The 17,988-nt window shown below is 36.9% G+C and overlaps 1 protein-coding gene across 2 annotated transcripts in view; it reads right to left on the minus strand.

The window, feature by feature from the left end:
* PARD3B (par-3 family cell polarity regulator beta) overlaps positions 1 to 17,988 on the minus strand; it is a 387,748-nt gene that overhangs the window by 208,545 nt on the left and 161,215 nt on the right. For both annotated transcript variants that reach the window (XM_058809265.1, XM_058809264.1), the window contains exons 6-8: positions 9,084 to 9,170; positions 5,400 to 5,525; positions 536 to 891 (exon numbers count right to left, since the gene is read on the minus strand). In XM_058809265.1, coding sequence (XP_058665248.1) covers positions 536 to 891; positions 5,400 to 5,525; positions 9,084 to 9,170 — 569 coding nt within the window. The remainder of the gene's footprint in view (positions 1 to 535; positions 892 to 5,399; positions 5,526 to 9,083; positions 9,171 to 17,988) is intronic.

Below are 17,988 nucleotides of genomic sequence, written 5' to 3' on the forward strand. Positions count from 1 at the left end.
AAGTTATACACACACAAATTTGGCCTCCTGGCAGCTGAATAAATATGCAAGAAAAAAAGAAAGGTTTGGAGAGAATAAAAAAGGGAAAGACAGGTAAATCTCTGGTCAAGCTCTTGGAAAACATGAAATGGCAGAATAGATTTTTAAACATATCTTTAAAAGAACATCATAACACTGTTGCGGTCAATTAGTCAATTAAATAAAATAACAAAGGTGACCAGCAAACAGTTCAAACTTTGATTCTATACATGTGAAAAGACTGAACTATCTCTTAAAATCACTTGTTGCTAATGAAATTGCTTCCACAGTCAGTAACAGATGTCCTAATCAGTAAATCTGGATAACACACCTCCAAAATTTATGAAAAAGCCCACTGTAGAAAACTTACTCTTTACATTGCTATACCTTTGGAAAGTTTTGGTACTTTTAAATTATAAATAACTTGTGTCTTCAACGTCACTTGTTAAATTAAAAGGTTAAGGTATTACTATAGAGAACATGATACCGAATTAATCATATTATCACAAAGACTTACCTTTTTTCAGGTCTATCTTTATTTTCTTTGTATTTCTCTTATTGCCAAATCCCATAAGTGGAGACAGTGAGGGAGAAGAAGGCTTTCTACCCAGACGTGGGAGGTTGGGGCTCTTAGCTTGTTGCAGTGCTCCCTGTACACCTGACTCCAAGATTGCTCCAGAAATATTAATAGTTTTCACAGCAGGTTTTGGATGAAGAGGAGGTGGAATTTTTGTTTTTGTAACTCCTTCTTCATTATTCAGAATACAAAGAGGAGCTATAGCAGACTTTTCATACTGGTCTCGGTTATACGGAGGAAGGACTTCCAAGATGACACTTTGAAATTTCATTGCCTGACGGAAGATGTCCTGAGCCCTTTAAAAGAAAGGTAACAAAATTCGTATGACAAACTAGAAAACGTGGGCAAAATTTGAAGTTGTTTACAGTGAATAAGATGAAAGTTTACTTTATGTTTACATCTATAGCATCCCTTTTTTAGAAAAGTACACATGAAATAAGATTTCGAAACTACAGCATTTCCTTACATTTCAAGTAGGAGCAGCATATCTGTTGGAATTCCTAAGCTGCTATGAAAACATACCAGCCAGAATAAACTGATGAACACATTTCTTCATGCAGAGCATCAGAAAGGGAAGTTCTGATGGCAAAAGACTGCTGAAGATAGAGCTTGCTGCTTTTTTGAAGTGCTTGTCTGTTATGTATTTTCTTGTTGGCATAGAGGCACACTAAGCACTCACCACCAATTGTTCTGGTGAATACATGTACTCCAAGCAAGCTCAACTCTCCATTTTTTCCAAATCCAGTCTAATTGCACCTCAGATTCCTTTGTAATCCCTAATGCAACTCCTGGCTGATTACACAGCAATAAAATAGGATGAGGGTATGGGATACATAGACACTAGGAAAAAAATCTGATGACCAAAGTGGTGCAATTATTTGTGTTTTTACATAAATGGATAAATAAATAGGTTGATATTACATCTTTCAAGCAGTAACCTTTTGCAATATGGATATGAAGATTTCACATAATCCGTGCTTTTACAGATATGCTCAAATGCAACACCAAAAACTGTGTTAGAGCATTTAATGGAACTATTCCCCTTGATACTGATAGGGCAATGGAGAATGGCTTTACACAAAAAGAGAAAGATTTAAGCCAGACATTAAGAAGAAATTCTCTACTCAGAGGGTAGTGAGGTACTTGAACAGGTTGCCCAGAGAAGCTCTGGATACCCCATCCTTGGCAATGTACAAGGCCAGGCTAGATGGGGCCCTGAACAATCTGATCTAGTATGTGACATCCCTGTCCATGCCTGTGGGGTTGGAATGAGATCATCTTTAAGGTCCCATCCAACCCAAACCATTCTATAATTCTGTGAACTGATACCATGGTAACAACACCATGCTCAGATTCCCATGCACTGTAAGGGGGATTAAGACAAGTTGGCCAAAAGAACTGTTCATAAAGCCTTCCCTGGATTTTTACTAACCTGTAGATTTGGACAATCCAGCCATGTTACAAACCTTGGATTCTAAAGGAACAAAGGAGACTTTCCTCTTTCTATGCTTTTCTCTCCTACCTTCTGTTGAAAGGGATGGATTTTCTTCCATACTGCAGAAGACCACTTGAGTATGAACAGAGGTAGTAGCTCAAGTGCAGTTTGAGAATTAAAAACTGAAAACTTCTGCTTAGCTGAATTGAGGCAAGAGGGAAAGTAATGGCTACATTAAATTTTAAATAAATCATAGAGTCCTTCTAAGAACATTGCATTTATCTCCTACCCTTCTGTGGTATGTCAATCTGAGTCACTATTTTGCTCAAGTCTTGGCTTTGGATTTACACTCAGTTATGTAACAGGAATCAATGTTTAAAGTACTTCTGAATTTTTATTTTTTTTTACACTGACACAGGAAGGAAGGCACTGCAAATATAAATGTCTTGCAAACACACCTACTGCTTTCCCAGATGAACAGAGTTGCACAATATATCCACCTTGCAACTGCAGGTGGTGGAAAAGAGGCTGTTTTAGGAGGGTTTTCTGTAGCATGAAGACATTGAAGTCAGGGGTCAGTCCCAATGGGTACTGCTGAGGGAAAGAACCAGTCTTGCCACACTGACTGCAAAAGCATCAAGAATCAGAATAGCAACATTCACTGAGAGGTGATGCTGCCAGACAGAAATCTCAAATTTGGAAAAGAAACACAGCAGGGAGAATGTTGTAGGGAGGCATTCTTTTAGTATCACCCTCAAGGGTTGTGTTTCAGAGCTGTAACAGACTGGGCTCCAGTGTCTCAGCAGAGATTATAGGTTATCCATTCACCTATAGCCTTTCAAAGTTGTCACGGACAGACCTTACCCTGATAGTAGAAGCCATGGCACACTTCCAGCATAAAAGATGGAAAATGTTAACTGTTTCTTTCACACCCCATCTTCATCCTTGTAAGTAGCTGCTTGGTCTTATGTTACAAGGTAATTTAATAACTCAGTTTCAAAAGGTTAATATTTAAAATATATGCAAGAAAAAACATAAGATATCCTTCAAACAAAAATTAGTGGAAATCACTCAAGACATCCTATGGGAAAGTCTAAATGCAGTCTTCAGGGGCAAAATAACTGGCTACACTTCAAAGGGAAAAACTAATGAATGGAGAAATTTATATTTCTTGAGACCTCAAGTGCATACTTTAAAGAAGTAAGCGAGTCAGTTAAAAGAGGTGCTAGAAACTCTGCAGCACAACAGAATGTAATTGAATAGATTAGCAGCAAATGAAAAAGTAGACCAACAGTCCCAATATATAGCTATTATAAACGTGGGAATACAGAAAGTAGGCTGCTGCTGCTACAGCTGCAGAAGAAGCAATTGTCAGGAGCAATACTAGAAAGTCTCTGCTGAAATTAGAAAGAGACACCATGTAACAGTCCAAGTGTTAAAACAGCTTTTACAAGGTTTATGAAGAAATGTCAATTTGAAACCAGCCAACAGATTTTCCTCTCTAAGGAGAATCTGATTGTTATTTCTGGGTCAACAGTCACTGGAACAACACTTTGTTGTAGCTTTTACAATTAGTGGATTTCTTTAACTTGGACTTCTGTCAGGTTAGCACAGTTACATCGTGCAAAATGAAAACGAAAGGCATGCTCACGGAGATTAGCTTCAGCCTGGAAAGAGCCTTCAGCCAGTCTCCACAGCCAGGGAAGAGAGATGATGAAGAAAACTATTTTGGAAAATAATTCAGCAGAACAATTCAAGATTTGGGAATATGTTAGAGCTCATCTAAAATGTTCTCCCCTGTCCCCAAACAGACATTAAGCCCTCAATACTCGTATTTTTTCCTCAATTGCCACTGCAACCACACTACTTGGTTTTGTAACATAAGGAAACTTAGCCCAAAAAAATTAGGCTCTGCTCTGAGTCACCTTTAAGACACTTTTCTCTCCCAATAACAGAGAGAGAGAGTCTAACAAGACCAATCTCTTTAAGCTAACTCTTATGGTAAATAGTCCTTCCAAATCCCAAAACTTTACACAAGCTTTTGGAAAGTGTCCTGCATGTTGCATTTTGAAGGAAAGTCTGACAGAGAACTAGAAAATTTCCTGAAGTATTTCCTACTGCCCCACAATCTAGTAATCTTACAGAAAAACATGCAGAGTCCTCCACTCCACAAACACCTCACGGGCTGAAAGCCTTTGGAGATGTAGTTACACTCAGAAGAAAACACAGAGGAGACAACACATTGTAAAGAAAAGATCACACAGGATTTTGAAAAGAGAGGTTTTGATTCAAGCAAACCTTATTTGCAAAATTTCATTACCAAACTGCACAGTGGGGCAATGAATGTTTTAACAAGATACAGACAGACAATTATGTTCTGCTAAAATTGATATCTTATTTAGGAATTGCATGGATGGAAGAGAATGGTACGTATAGAGCCGTTCTGTAAAAGCAAAGTGCTTTTACCACCAAATATGCAGAAAGTTGTAGCTAAAAAGCTATCAGGAGGGGAAAAAGCAGTCTCAGAAACAAGAATACCTATGCTACAGAACTACACTGGTTTCGTGAAAACTTATTTTGTAAATATTTATTCCTAACTGTGAAATTAATGTATTTGATTTTAGTCTAGAAGCCTTGAACATTTGGCTTACTGTTTAGAAAGTTAAGCCTCGACTCCCTTGACATCTCAGTAAGTTTTTGTTATATTATAAACAATCACTCAGTTGTCTGAACATATGGATTGAGAGCAAAAACAAATTACTATTTAATTACTACAGTAAATATCTGTGAAATTTGAGAGGCTATTCTTTTGAGCAACAATGCCACATTAATCCATAGATGATCAAAACAACCTGTTAGTTAAAAATTATTTGAGATAGATAATAAATGTCAACAGACTTTTAATAAAAGTCATAAGAAGTAAGACTTTCCATTTAGCTCAAGTAATCATAGTCTGACAGTAGAAGTATTTTTTAAAAAATTAATGCTTGAAAAGCTGCAGCACAATAAAAACATCTTATTTCATTTGCAAAAGAACATTAAACACTATGCTGTTATGTTGACTCATTCTGAAGGTCTTATGAAATAAAAAATTACAAAGAAAATATGGTAAAAGTAATAGAAGAACTAGAAAGGGAAGATAGCAACTATAAAACTTAATGCTATTAAATTAGGTAAGCACAGTAAGTTCACTAAAACTCCTCAAATTACATCTTATTTGGAGGTTTCAGAAAGAAAATTATGAAGTTTCTGCCACATAGCAATTTTATAGGCTTTTTTTTTCTGAAATGAGTATTAATCCCTTTACAAATCACTTAAACACAGCACTGCATAATATCCTGGCTAGTTAAAATATAAACCAGCACTTACTGTGCAAAGGTTTTATCTGTAAGGTCCACATGGTTTATCTTCACAATGCATTCATTTTCATGGAAAAGACCATCACGCCTAGATCTGCTGTTCTCCTCAATACCACGGATGAAGAGTCCCAGCATCCTAAAAGGCAAAACATTGGTGCAAACTGTCCTTATTGTGCTGATACAAATTTAGAGAAGTAAAAATAGATATTAATCTCTACTGCGTATGAAATGATAGAGTAGACTACCTCTCTGTGTAAGAAGTGCTTAACCTAGAGGAAGGTTTCAGCTGATTAATTAATGAAATAGGGGGGATTCCAAAAAATACCATGAAAAATTGCAGTACACTAATGCTTTACAACTTGCAAGAACTTGGGGAGCATTAAGTCCTGTAGGTCATACTTGGAGAAATAGAGGAAAACACCTAGACCCCTCTCCAGTAAAAAAATGTCAGTATAGCTTATGCCACATTTTTCTGCCACTGCTTCAAGTAAAAGCACAAACAGATTAAAAGTAATTTTCTACCTTGACTACAATAAAATAAACAGGAGTTAGAATGAGATGAAAAAATAACTGACTTTTCTACTTCTGCAAACACCTATGAAGTTTTCAGTTGCCAAAGCCCCTTGCTTTGATACAAGACAGCAATACTACTCATTCTTGCGGCAGGACAGCAGCAGAACATCAACACCCAAGATCTTTGTTAACAAATTAAGTGCAAGTGAAAATGGAGGTGCAGCACAGAATAATGCAATAAGTGTGCCAGTATGGATGGTCCAAAATTCCAGTGTTGCTAACTCTGCTAGGAGCACTTGGCTAATCCTGGCCTACCTGGAACACTGCTGTGTTGCAAACTATCATTCAACATAGCTATAGCCAATGATACACTACAGTGTGCAAAAATTCCTGACAACTGTGCGTTTGTAAAGAACTTCTATAATCAATCTTTGTCCACTAAATTTCCATACCACTTCACCATCAAAGATGGTCATCAAGGATGACCTTTAGAGACCATTTTCTATTGGTTATACTTCATAAAATATTAATGTGCAATTTTCAATGTGCCAGCACTCCAATCACAAAGCCACAAAGCAGAAGTCCTGTATTTTTGTCTCAGATTCATGACTGCCTCTCATATCTAAGTCCATTCAACAGATTCACAGTACACCATTAACTAATTCAAGCAACACTATATTCACTGAGCATTTGATTTTAGATTTACTGTCTAAGAACAATAAAAAATTTGTACTTCTGTCCTATCAATTACTAAGTGAAAAACTAGTTTCTACAGAATATTAGTTCTTTGCAGTATCTAACAAAAAAGTGATTTCACAGCATAAAGATTCTCTTGTAACAAGTGTTATCCTTCCCCAAGGATTAAAAAGGGTAGTGATGGTGAGGGGCCACAGCCCTTTTGATGACATCCAACTAGTGGCAATCAAAAACCTTAACCCTAAGAACTAACTAAATACAACTAGAACTACCTAAATACAACTATGCTAAAATGCAAACCAGTAAAAGTACAGAAATAAATGAAATTACAAATTAAGTTGGTTGCTCACTAATCCTGTGTGCTTGGATACTGCATTCATATATGCAATAGGATGGCCTACTTGTCTGAAACTTGTGTGTGCTGTACTGCCCACGAGCCTTGAGTTATATAGACTGGGGCAGTTTGAATTCATTCCTCCATTACTTTCTTACACAGCCTAAATTTTACCATTTTAATTCACTATTAAATTTTAATTTCCTGTTTTTAATGATATTTAAGTGCAAAAGAAAAGGGGGAAATTATTTCCATTACTTTTGTAGTTCCTGTATAAACTAAGACTTTGTAAATTAATATGATTTTAATGACCTGTAGAAAAATTTTGGCCTGCAGCAGCACCATGCTAAAGCACGCATTACCTTATTAGAAGATAACTTTACAATTGAAATACCAGACCCAGCTAGTCAGAGCCAGCATGTCCTCATAAATTCTATCATGTCACCAAAAGAAATAAAATATGCTCTTCTGTACTTTCTCATGTTATGATGAGTCACAATTTATACTCTGGTCTCAGAATAGATGAAAAAAAGAGGGTCAAGCCATTTAAGCCAGTCCAGTGCTTTAACAAAGGTATCAGTACAGTTCTGCCAAGAGCTGTCTTAAAATGTAAAGACAACTACCTAAACCAGTACCTCAATTGTCAAAGACCTCCTCTACTCTAGCAGATCCCCAAAAGCATTTCTAAGTAAGGACACATTAACATGAATATAATGTAGACCAAGAACTCTTCTTCTTGCAGGTCTTTAAAAGCAGCTCTCAACATAGCAATACTTAAGTACAAAACTGCATTTCAGTCACAACAATTACTGATTTTAATAGCTTGCGATTTCATCAAAATTGTTTTACTGAAAGATCTTGAAGTATGGTGTACCCACTACAGCCTTTATGGCATGCCTATATCAAGGAGCTCTGGTCTGCATCTCAGAACGGGTAACAAACACAGGTGGTTTTCTCAAGACCAACAGGCAGCCCAAAAAGCCAAGGACACAACTTGGATCTCTGACAGTTGCCACTGAAGACCAACTTTCTTCTTGAGACAGTGATGCCATTTTACAGGCAGCAGATGGACATCTATTTTCCCTTTTGGTAAATAAAACAATCTGAATTAATTTGGGTCCACTTACAAATTCAGATCTTGCCAAGAAAACAGACCTTTACAAGGTAACTCAATCCTTCACATTCTCTGTCCTACATGAATTCTGACAAGTAAAGAAATATTCAAGAATTAGACAATTTTTACTTTTGCAATAATTGGCTTTGTGTAACAGGCAGACATTTTACTATAAAGCAGTGTCATTTATGGCTCTGGCAATTTCCCATCTCTTATTCACGGCTGCCAGTGTCAAATTAACTCTCTGGCTAAGCCTCTGTATGTCAAATTTCAGCCTAGATTTTTTTTTTTTTTAACACATCCTAGTTACATAGCTTGGAAAACAGCTATAATGAAAATGCTGACGCAGTCTTAACTACAGCACATCAGTATGAGCACGCTGCTATAATAGGCTTTTGTGATCTCGATGGACTTGGTTAAATCATTTATAATTAAAGTAATTGTATTGTGACAAAAAAGGGTTCATGGTATAGAGCACATTTTATAAATACTATGCAATCAAATCTGAAAGATGGCTTGAAAAGTATGAGGTATGAGGAGGCAAGCAATTTCTTGACTCTTCTTGTCTGGTATGTCACTAAGGAAGAGACTATGCAGAGATATTCAATTTAGGAAAAACAAAACAAACAAAAACAAACAAGCCCACAAGAGCACAAGAAAACCAACCCAACACCACACAAAACTACTGAGTCCAGTTTACCATTCAGAGAATAAAAGCTGGGACAATTAAAAGGGCATATATGAATACAGATGATAGTACTGACTCAAAGCAATTGGACATGGCACTTCAGGCTGTGGTCTAGTCAACAAGATGGAGAGATCAGTCAATGGTTGGACTCAAGTATTTTTGAGGTCTTTTCTAACCTAAATGATTCTATGGTTGCCTTATACAGAACTTGGACTAGTAAATATTTTGGTAATGGACGAGCATCATAGACCAATTTTTGTCTTCCTTCAGGTAAACAGGCATTTTAAGATAAGCACAACTGAAATTCTTTCATTAATATACTCCTTGAGCAATGCAGAAACTATCTTACCTTCCACTCAAGGATGAAAAAAAGGGCACTACATGTATTCCCAAGGGTCCACCTTCTCCAGAAATCTCCACTGTTTTTGTCATTTCACTGAAAAAGAGCACATGGAAACAAATCTCATAAGCTTATTCAGAGAATTCTCCATAGTCTTCGAATATCGCTATATCTCCATATATCAATAAAACAAATTCCTGATTGATCAGATAGCAGAAAGGGTAGAAAAAATATTTTACTCAGAGCTCATTAATATATGAAAATAAAATGAAAAGTAAAACAGCCATGAAATTCTTTAATTATTTTAGATTAGCATTTCTGCTTTTTAAAAGGGAAAGAAATCAAATAGTAGACATTTTCGTAAGTTAACCTTCAAGTAAATTAATTAGAATACTAAATAATAAGCTTTTATGTGAGGAGAGACTTAATCATCAAAAAAAAAAAAAAAGCAGAGGGGAGGGTTATTTTACATGTTCTTAATTTAAGCTCCATGTGAGTTGCTTCAATTTTCCCATGTGGCCACATTAAAACACAAAGATCACACAGAAAGGACATTGAGACTTTCAAGTCAAATTATATTTAAATATACTGATTTCTTCCCTCAGTTGCATAAAACCTCTGTGATGAACAAAGAACAAAACAAATTGTGATCAGTAGTGCAACTCGGCTCATTTTATCAAGTTTCCTTCCTCTAACACTGTTATTAAAAACCTCTGTATTATCTCTGACAGACTTATGCTGTTTCATGGCATGTGCTGTTTCACTTCCTATTGACTATTGTACACTGTCAGCCTCACAGTGACCTTAACTCTATTCTGGGTGACATGACTGGAAAAGGAAGGTACTTGAACTGGCTAGAACCTAAAAAATTTAGCAACGTCTGCATTTCAGCAGACATGGTTCCTTCATTCCACAATAGTGTCCATCTTCCAAAATAGTCCCTCCCACAGCACTGAACACCCCCAGCACCCAGGATCGGTGGCCAGCAGTCAACTCCTGGGCACACCCATTCAGAACACTCCAGCTGTGAGCTCTGTTTGCCTGCCAATCCTTCAGTGTGCACAGAACACGTGAAACTGAACCAAATGGCCACTTCAGATGCTGCCCTGAGTTAAACACTCACTCTAACTGATCAAGTGCAAACTGCTAGAGAGAAAGAGACTTCTGATCCTTCCCTGTGCACCAGGTCTAGAGAGCACACGTTCGCTAGATAAGACAACCAAGCAGATTCTTTACTACCACCCTGCCCTCCCTACCTCAGATGATTTTTCACAAGTACCACAACTTCCTCTGGCACCAGTTGACTGATCTTGCTGAACCATGGTTTTATGATCATTTGATTTGATGCAAGAATCCACACTGAAACCCATCAGGAGTCTGTGATTGCCCCTGAAATGGCAACACAGTCACACCACATTAGGTACAACATGAACCCAAGCGGCACAGCTGAGCCCTCTCACAAGGAGCACAATTACTCAAATGACCTTAGACAAAATATGGCATTGCTTCTTAATAACACAGGAATATTTTTTTGTTGTTATGAATCTTTATCCAGTTGCACAATGATTAATGAGAAGCAATTTGCCCTAAATACAATAATTCCTAGCTTGATTGGCTAAATATAGAATAAGACTGAAAAATAAGTTTATAAATTTTTTTTTTAAATTAGGGAACAGAGTGAGTTTTGGGAAGCTTTTATTTTTTGTAAACTGTTCTTTAAAGAATGCTGGCACTGTAATGAACTGATGTTCTCTAGATATTAAATGGAAAGACCCTGAATAACAAGCCACCACTGATCCCGAAGTAACAGATTTACATGTTATACATGTTACTGTATTTATAAAGCAGACACCATCAACAGGCATTTGTGGATTTTTCTTTCCTGTATTCACCACTTCATTAATCAAATGGGGAAATCCTGACAAAAATCTTCCTGTAAGATTTTTTTTAATACATTTTTTTCTGGTGAGGCTGGTTAGAAAAGCTAATCAGTGTGGTTACCAAAAAACCTCAAAAATGCATGCATAGGAAATTAACTCCTCTTTCAGTTCCATCTTTTACTTCCTCCAATTCTCTTAACACACAAAGAAAGATAATTAAAGGGCTACTTATATTGTCTTTTGAACTTCTACAAAATCAAAAAGCATAAGTAAATTAAGCAGCCAACCCCTTTAGATTCAGAAAAAAATCAGAAGTAGTGAGTGGGCTTTCATTTGCACAGGGAAAAATTAAGTAAATTACAGCTGTCCCCAAATAACCCTGTGTGCTCTAGGGAGGAGTTGTCTTCCTAAGCAACTGTAAGAAAGAGCAGGAATTTTTTCGAGGGCTATTGCGACAGACAGGTGAGCTGTCATATTAAATCAATGTAGTCAGAGTTATAAGTAGGCCAAAAGCCAAAGAAAACATACAAACTTACTTTTAAACTGAACATGAAATGTACACACTAAGAAAAATAGGCTTCTTTGTGAAAACAAATAGCCCACGTGCACATTATATATTACTTTAAAAAATTTTGGTACATCCTAAAACTTACAGATGTTCTAGAGCACTAAATGTTCAGAATAAGAGCACACTGTATACATGTATTAAGAACTTTGAAATTATAATGTTAATTAAAAATCCATGAGTCTAAATAGACTTCTCCTTCTCAAACAAATGGGACTCTTAGTTACATCCAAGAAGAAAACAGCCTTTGACACCAACTTTCATGGACCTTTGAGGACATGTTATTTTTTATATTATACCTATGCAAGCATGACAGTTAAAAAATTTTAAAACCAGAACATCTGGGATTTGATTTGGTTTTTTTCATTTGTTTAAGAACCTCCAAGATTAGCGATTCAGACACATTTGGTATCATTCACTTGTTCTGTCCCTCTTCAGGCAGGTTTAATCTGCCCACAAGGACAGCTGAACTCAGCACTGTACTATTTCATGCTGGCTTACAGTTTATACTGTACTGGACAAAGTATTCAGGAACAGGGCATGGCTGAGTGAGATTCTAAATAGGATGAGCTCTAAGAATACTAATTACTAAACTCTAAAGGCACATGGGGGACACAGGTGCTACGACTCTTCAGATTGACAGAGCTAGGTTAAAAAAATTAAAGAAAGATGTAGGAGAAAGCAGAATTACTGTCTTACAGGCTGATAGCTGTGACAAAAGAATGTAATTTACAGAATTTTTGCAATATTCAACACATTTTAAAAACAAACAAATACCTAAATAAGAAAAAAAAAAATTCGAGAAGTTAGTAACCTACTCGTGACCTACTGCCCTTTGAAATCTCCCATACAGATCTTAAATGCATTTTGCAGTAAAAGAAAACACATGTCTGGCCCATCAAATCAGTATTAAAAAACCAGAGGAAAATCCCTAGCTGGGGATCATAGGCTGGGAGCATCGGTAGGCTGAGTATCTCCTCCTTGCTCTTCAAGAAACAGGCAGAACTCCTACCTCAGGAAATCTTGAAGAATCTACTCTGTGGAATGCATAGAGATACATTATTACAGGAGTCAAAAAGACCAAACTTTTAAAAAGCCTTTATGTCAGCGAAATTCCTCTGAAGTGCAAAGTTCACCCCAGGCAGAAACACAGCACTCAGCCTTCTTCCAACACATGCTGGCACCTCCCTCCCCCTAGCTGCACTGAAGGTACCTCAGGTCTCACTCAGGGGAGAACACCTGTCCAGCATGACCTGATCCAAGATGCTATACTATTGATTTTTAGCCTGAAGAGGCTGTCATCATTTACTATTTAAATTCTTCTTTGTTTCATATTATTGATTTCTGACAGATTCTTTACCATCTATCACATTTGTCAACAAGGCTTGCCATGCATATTATTAAAAACACTGATAGGTACTGTTCAGCAAAGAGATAGAGAAAGTGTACACAGTAGTGAGCATGCACAGTACTGGCAACATGGAAAGCAAAATTTAAACAGAGTGCTGCACATTTAGTGGTCATATTAAATTGTGAATCAATCTATTCCTCAGATTTGCAGTGTCCTGGCTGTGGAATACTACAGCTCCCTCTCCTGAAACCTGTATCAAGAATTAGCAGTTTGTGATTTACACAATGGGAAAAGATCTATTAGCTGAAAGCTTCTCTGCAGACAACCCAAGAACACTGAAGAACCCAACCCAACACTGAGCACACAGATGCTTTAAAGGGAACCCTTGCCAGAAAGAAACATTATGTGTTGCTGCAGCAAGACTGAGTTCACTGAGGTGCTTTGAGCTTCCCCAGCTACAAAGGCTTGGTAGAATTACTCTTGAAGAATGCAGTAGGCACAGCCTAAAGCAGATTAATTGTTCTGCAACACAGTGAAGACAGTACCTCAGAAAAGCTGATTACTGCATGGGTTACTGGGCAAAACCTGTCATCATGTGTATGTCACAAGAACCTACTGCTTGAGTAAACACAAAGTATTTACCATTCCAGTAGCATTTTCCTTCGCAATTTTAGTCATAGTCAACACTTTCTCAAGCATTTTTAAGAAAAGGTACCGATTAGTAAGGTGCCATAACTCAAAAAAATCTTTTAGTGCAGAATGTCAATGTTTCCCTTGCAAACAGAAAAGCACAGCTGATATTCTGAACATGCTATGTGGTGTTTTTATTGACCACAGCCAAGCAAAAGGCAAATTAAATGTCAGCCAGATGTAGAGAGCTCACAGATGCAGTTATTAAGCTGTATCTCCTTGCATGTTCTTCACTTGCACCTCCAGTTTCATGCCTCTTCCTCCAACACTGCCATTCCAGAAGAGAGAGCATCCATCAACAAAAGGTGTTGATGTCTGGTAGAGAGCAAAGGCTTACAGGGCATGGCAAATTCCTACAGGGCATTTTAAAGAGGAAGCATGCACAGATTTATCCAAATAAAGAGTCTGATGACTCTGCTGTGTACTTTTTTCATATACTAAACCAATACAGGTACTGATGATAAAAAATTCATCCAAAGAAAGCTTTCAGAGTATTCATCTAAACTAAACCTGTCACACTTCTCATCCACCTCCTCCTTTTTCACATATTTCCTTCCCTGTTTTCAGCTAGGTGCTCAAGCCTTTGCTTAAAATGTCTTGAAAGTCCTGAAGAAGCAGCTGGAACTCAAGATGTTATGTAATGTGAACACACGCAAATGATGAAAATCAGAAAAATATCTAAATAGGGCTAGAAAGCACCCTACAAGGAGGAGAGAAAGCAACTCAATGTGCAGGCAAGGGTAAGTTTTCCAGGTACAGTTAAGGAAACTGGTCAATCTTTTGTAAGAGACAGGAACAGAGCAGCTGCTCCATCCTACACAACACTAAACAAACTATCCATAAGTTCAAATATTTACTATGAAATAATGCCACAATCTTCCAGTTGCAGGTTTGAAGAGGAAACAAATCATCTTCTAACTAAAATGCATTAATCTAGTTGTTCCAGACTTTTTTTTTCCCCCAGTAAAATTAGTTAGTCCTCACAAGATTAACCCTGAAGTTTTAGAGAGAAATCAGATAGCTGGCAAGCACTGGAGCTTTGTGTCTTTTCTTTAAATCAAATGGCTCCAATTCTCTTTTGTTAGACTAATGAAAGACACAGTAGGTTAAAAATAGGAAAACACAGAGAAGGAAAAAATGCTTCAGCTACACTTTAATTATGTATCTACAGTGCTTAAACCAAGGAACTGACCCTGACCTCTGCTAAAAAGAAGTGGGAAGACAGCAAAAGCGAACATAATGAAAACACATAATGAATTATCTATGCATAAATTACCCTTTGCGTTCCAACTAATCCACTGCTATTAAGCTAAACATCCACTTCCAAGCAGATTCGTGTTTACTGTTCCTTAACACAGTAATTTTTACTGAGAAAAGCAAGCTTTTCAAAACCAGTATTCCCATGTACAGTGTGCTAAGGAATTCAGTGCTTAAAGTTGTGACAAGCACCTACCTAATCATCTACAGAGTATCAAGACACTGCTCTTACTATGAAAATCTTTCAGACCTAGTACAGAACATGAAAAAAGGCACAGAGAAATACAAAATTTTGTACACTGATGACACTGGCTTGGCTTCCTTTACCCTGAATATCATCTTTACTTGAAAATCAACAACAAAAAAAGCCACCTTCAGAATTTGCAAGAGAATTGCCATTACTTAATCTATTGAAAAACATTCCAATGACCCAATGTTTTAAATCTCTCCTATAGTAAAATTCAACTCGCAAAAGGTCAAATCAAAATTTTCAGACTCCCAAGGGATACAGTCCTGAAAAGTTTCCCAGTACTTCTGCAGTGAAATGTTTTAAGAGAATCCAGGCAAAGGGACTTCCCATTAACTTCTAAGAAGAGAAGCCAAAACCCCTCCATACTGACACTCATTTACTCCATGTGAAATTGATTTCCCCTACTTAAATCAGCGAATTGACTTTTTTAAAATCAAACCGTTTTCCTGCTTGAGTGAGGGATGTAAAACAATCCAAGTCTGGATCTTAAAGTTCAACTGACTAGGCTTCTTAATCATGCAATATTAAACATGACACTCTTTCTCTGCTTCCCTCTGAAATACCCATTATTGGCTGCAGTTAGAAAGGGACCCTGACCTCAGACAGGTTGGTGCTCTGATGAGAAGGCTCAGATCATTTTCTCAGATGAGAAGCTGCTATTTTGCTCAAGCATTACAGGCCTTAAAGCTTACCAAACCCAGTGACAGGAAGGAAAACAGGGAAAGCAGCAGAGCCAGTAGTAGTCTTCCTTCCTCCATAGCCCTTTGTCCACAGCATGGAGTAACTCACAATTATGCTGAAATATTACCTGTATTAACATCTCTTGATGTGGCTTATTTAAATGAAGGGTTAATGACCTGGTGGTCTCTCATGGCCCTAACAACTTTAAAATTCAACAAGAAAAACACCTGAACAAAGCAGAGTTTTGAGTAACTCTTTCACATAGAAGACAATTTAGATATTAAGATGCTTTTTTACTGCTTGTGAAAAAATAGCCTTATTATTTATTATTATTTTATTAATAAAACCTTCCTTACTTGCATTCAATCAAATAAAGATAATTGAGACAGACAGATGGTCTCTAGTGACTCATTATTTCCCTTTATAAACCTTCTACTCCTAATGAAAACACTTTTGGAAAAACAGTTGAAAAACTTGACTCACAAGAAAAGCCAAACAAAAATCAAATCATTGCTATAAATTTTAAATTCATTGACTTTTGAAATTCCTGTGAATTTCACAGAGCTATGAACTAACTTTGCTTTACAAAATACTGCATTCAGAACTTCTCATGTTCATTGAAAAAGTGGAATATTTTAAAAATACTCCAATATAATTCACAATTTTGATGAAAAATTCCTTATAGTACCCATCTCAATTCTTGCAGGTAAAACTGTTTTTAAAAACCACCTCAGAACACAGCAACCACAAATAAGGCATATTATGGTTATTACTCTACTGTGACTATGTAAAACTGCTCCTTTCTCTCCATTGTGTTTTGATTTTTATTTACTTGGTTGGTTGGTTTTGGCCAATATTTTTCAGACAATGCAATCTCAATCAAGATTAAGACAATTCATCTCAAAAAGAAAAAAACTATTACCAATGCAAAAAGATTCTTGGGAATACCCTGTTCCGGCCAGCTTTCCCTTTTCTCCCTGTCTGTTCAACACTTACTTGATTGATACCCTAACATCAATCAAGTGGGCCCCATCTATATTCTTTATCACTCTTCCTTCCACGTTCCTATGTCAAGACAGTTTGCAGAATTCAGCAAAAATTGTAAGACATCTACAGAAACCTAAGCTTATTCTTGTCTGGTTTGTGACAGAGTAGACCTAGCCACTTGAGAAATCCGAATACCTCTGAAAAGTATCACAAGGGGTTTTGTCATTGTCAACGTTTCCAAAAGCCACCGAATAATGAAGCAAACAAGTACCACAACCTCCTTCTGAAGAATCCCAAATGCAAGCAATGAATTGTTTAACTCGATAAACAATAATATGCTCTCAGAAAATTCCTAAGAGGACTTAGATAGCCTAAAACACCCTAGTAAAGGCATAAGGAAAACAGTAAATATGAACAGTGTGCACAGAGCTTGATTAATCCCCATTACAAATTAACGGATCAAGAGACAAATGAGTGCATATATTTGGTGATGCATAATAATTACCTCAGGTGAAACAAGCTGTAGAAATCTTTAGCAACATTCCACAAACAGAAAATACGCATTAGTGACTGAACTAAGTTCTATACCTGCATGATGAACACTAATCAGCAGGCGTGTAACTTAGAGGCCCAGCAGGTGCAGGGAAAGCTGGAAAAGCACTCCAGTTCCTTTTCATTATGACACCATTCTAAAAATATGCATCAGTATCAGCAGGCAGAAGGAATTACAAAATGGCATAGGAACTGGGTGACAAGGAGGCCTTCAAGAGAGAGCAAAAACCCCAGAGAGACTGAGTTGAAAAACACAACTGTACCAAGATGATGAAATTGCCCATGAAACTACAGAAATTATGACTCAAAGAACAAGAAAAACTGAGAAATTAATTCTCTTAAAGGGAAAGACAAATTTTTATTTGCCTTGAAATGCTGTGAAAGGAAAAGTGATCCTTCTCCACAAATCCTGGCATGGCCCAGATCACCAGCAATGTTCAAGTCCCTGCTCTTGCTAACTTCCCCACAGGCATGGGGTACATATTCATGCCTCTTTCACAGACCCCATGTAGGTAAAAAGGGAATATTAAGACTTGTTTTTCTCTCAGATGTTTGCAAGGATAAATGCTCTAAGATTAAGGCATACAGGTACTGTTTATTTCATGAGTTTTATCTTATACTGTTTTGACAAACAACTATAAGCTGCAGAATTATAGCAAATGACTATCTGCCATCATTAAAATTGAAACAGATTAATTTTT

This window comes from Ammospiza caudacuta, chromosome 8 (assembly GCF_027887145.1).
Source record: "Ammospiza caudacuta isolate bAmmCau1 chromosome 8, bAmmCau1.pri, whole genome shotgun sequence".
Lineage (NCBI taxonomy): Eukaryota > Metazoa > Chordata > Aves > Passeriformes > Passerellidae > Ammospiza > Ammospiza caudacuta.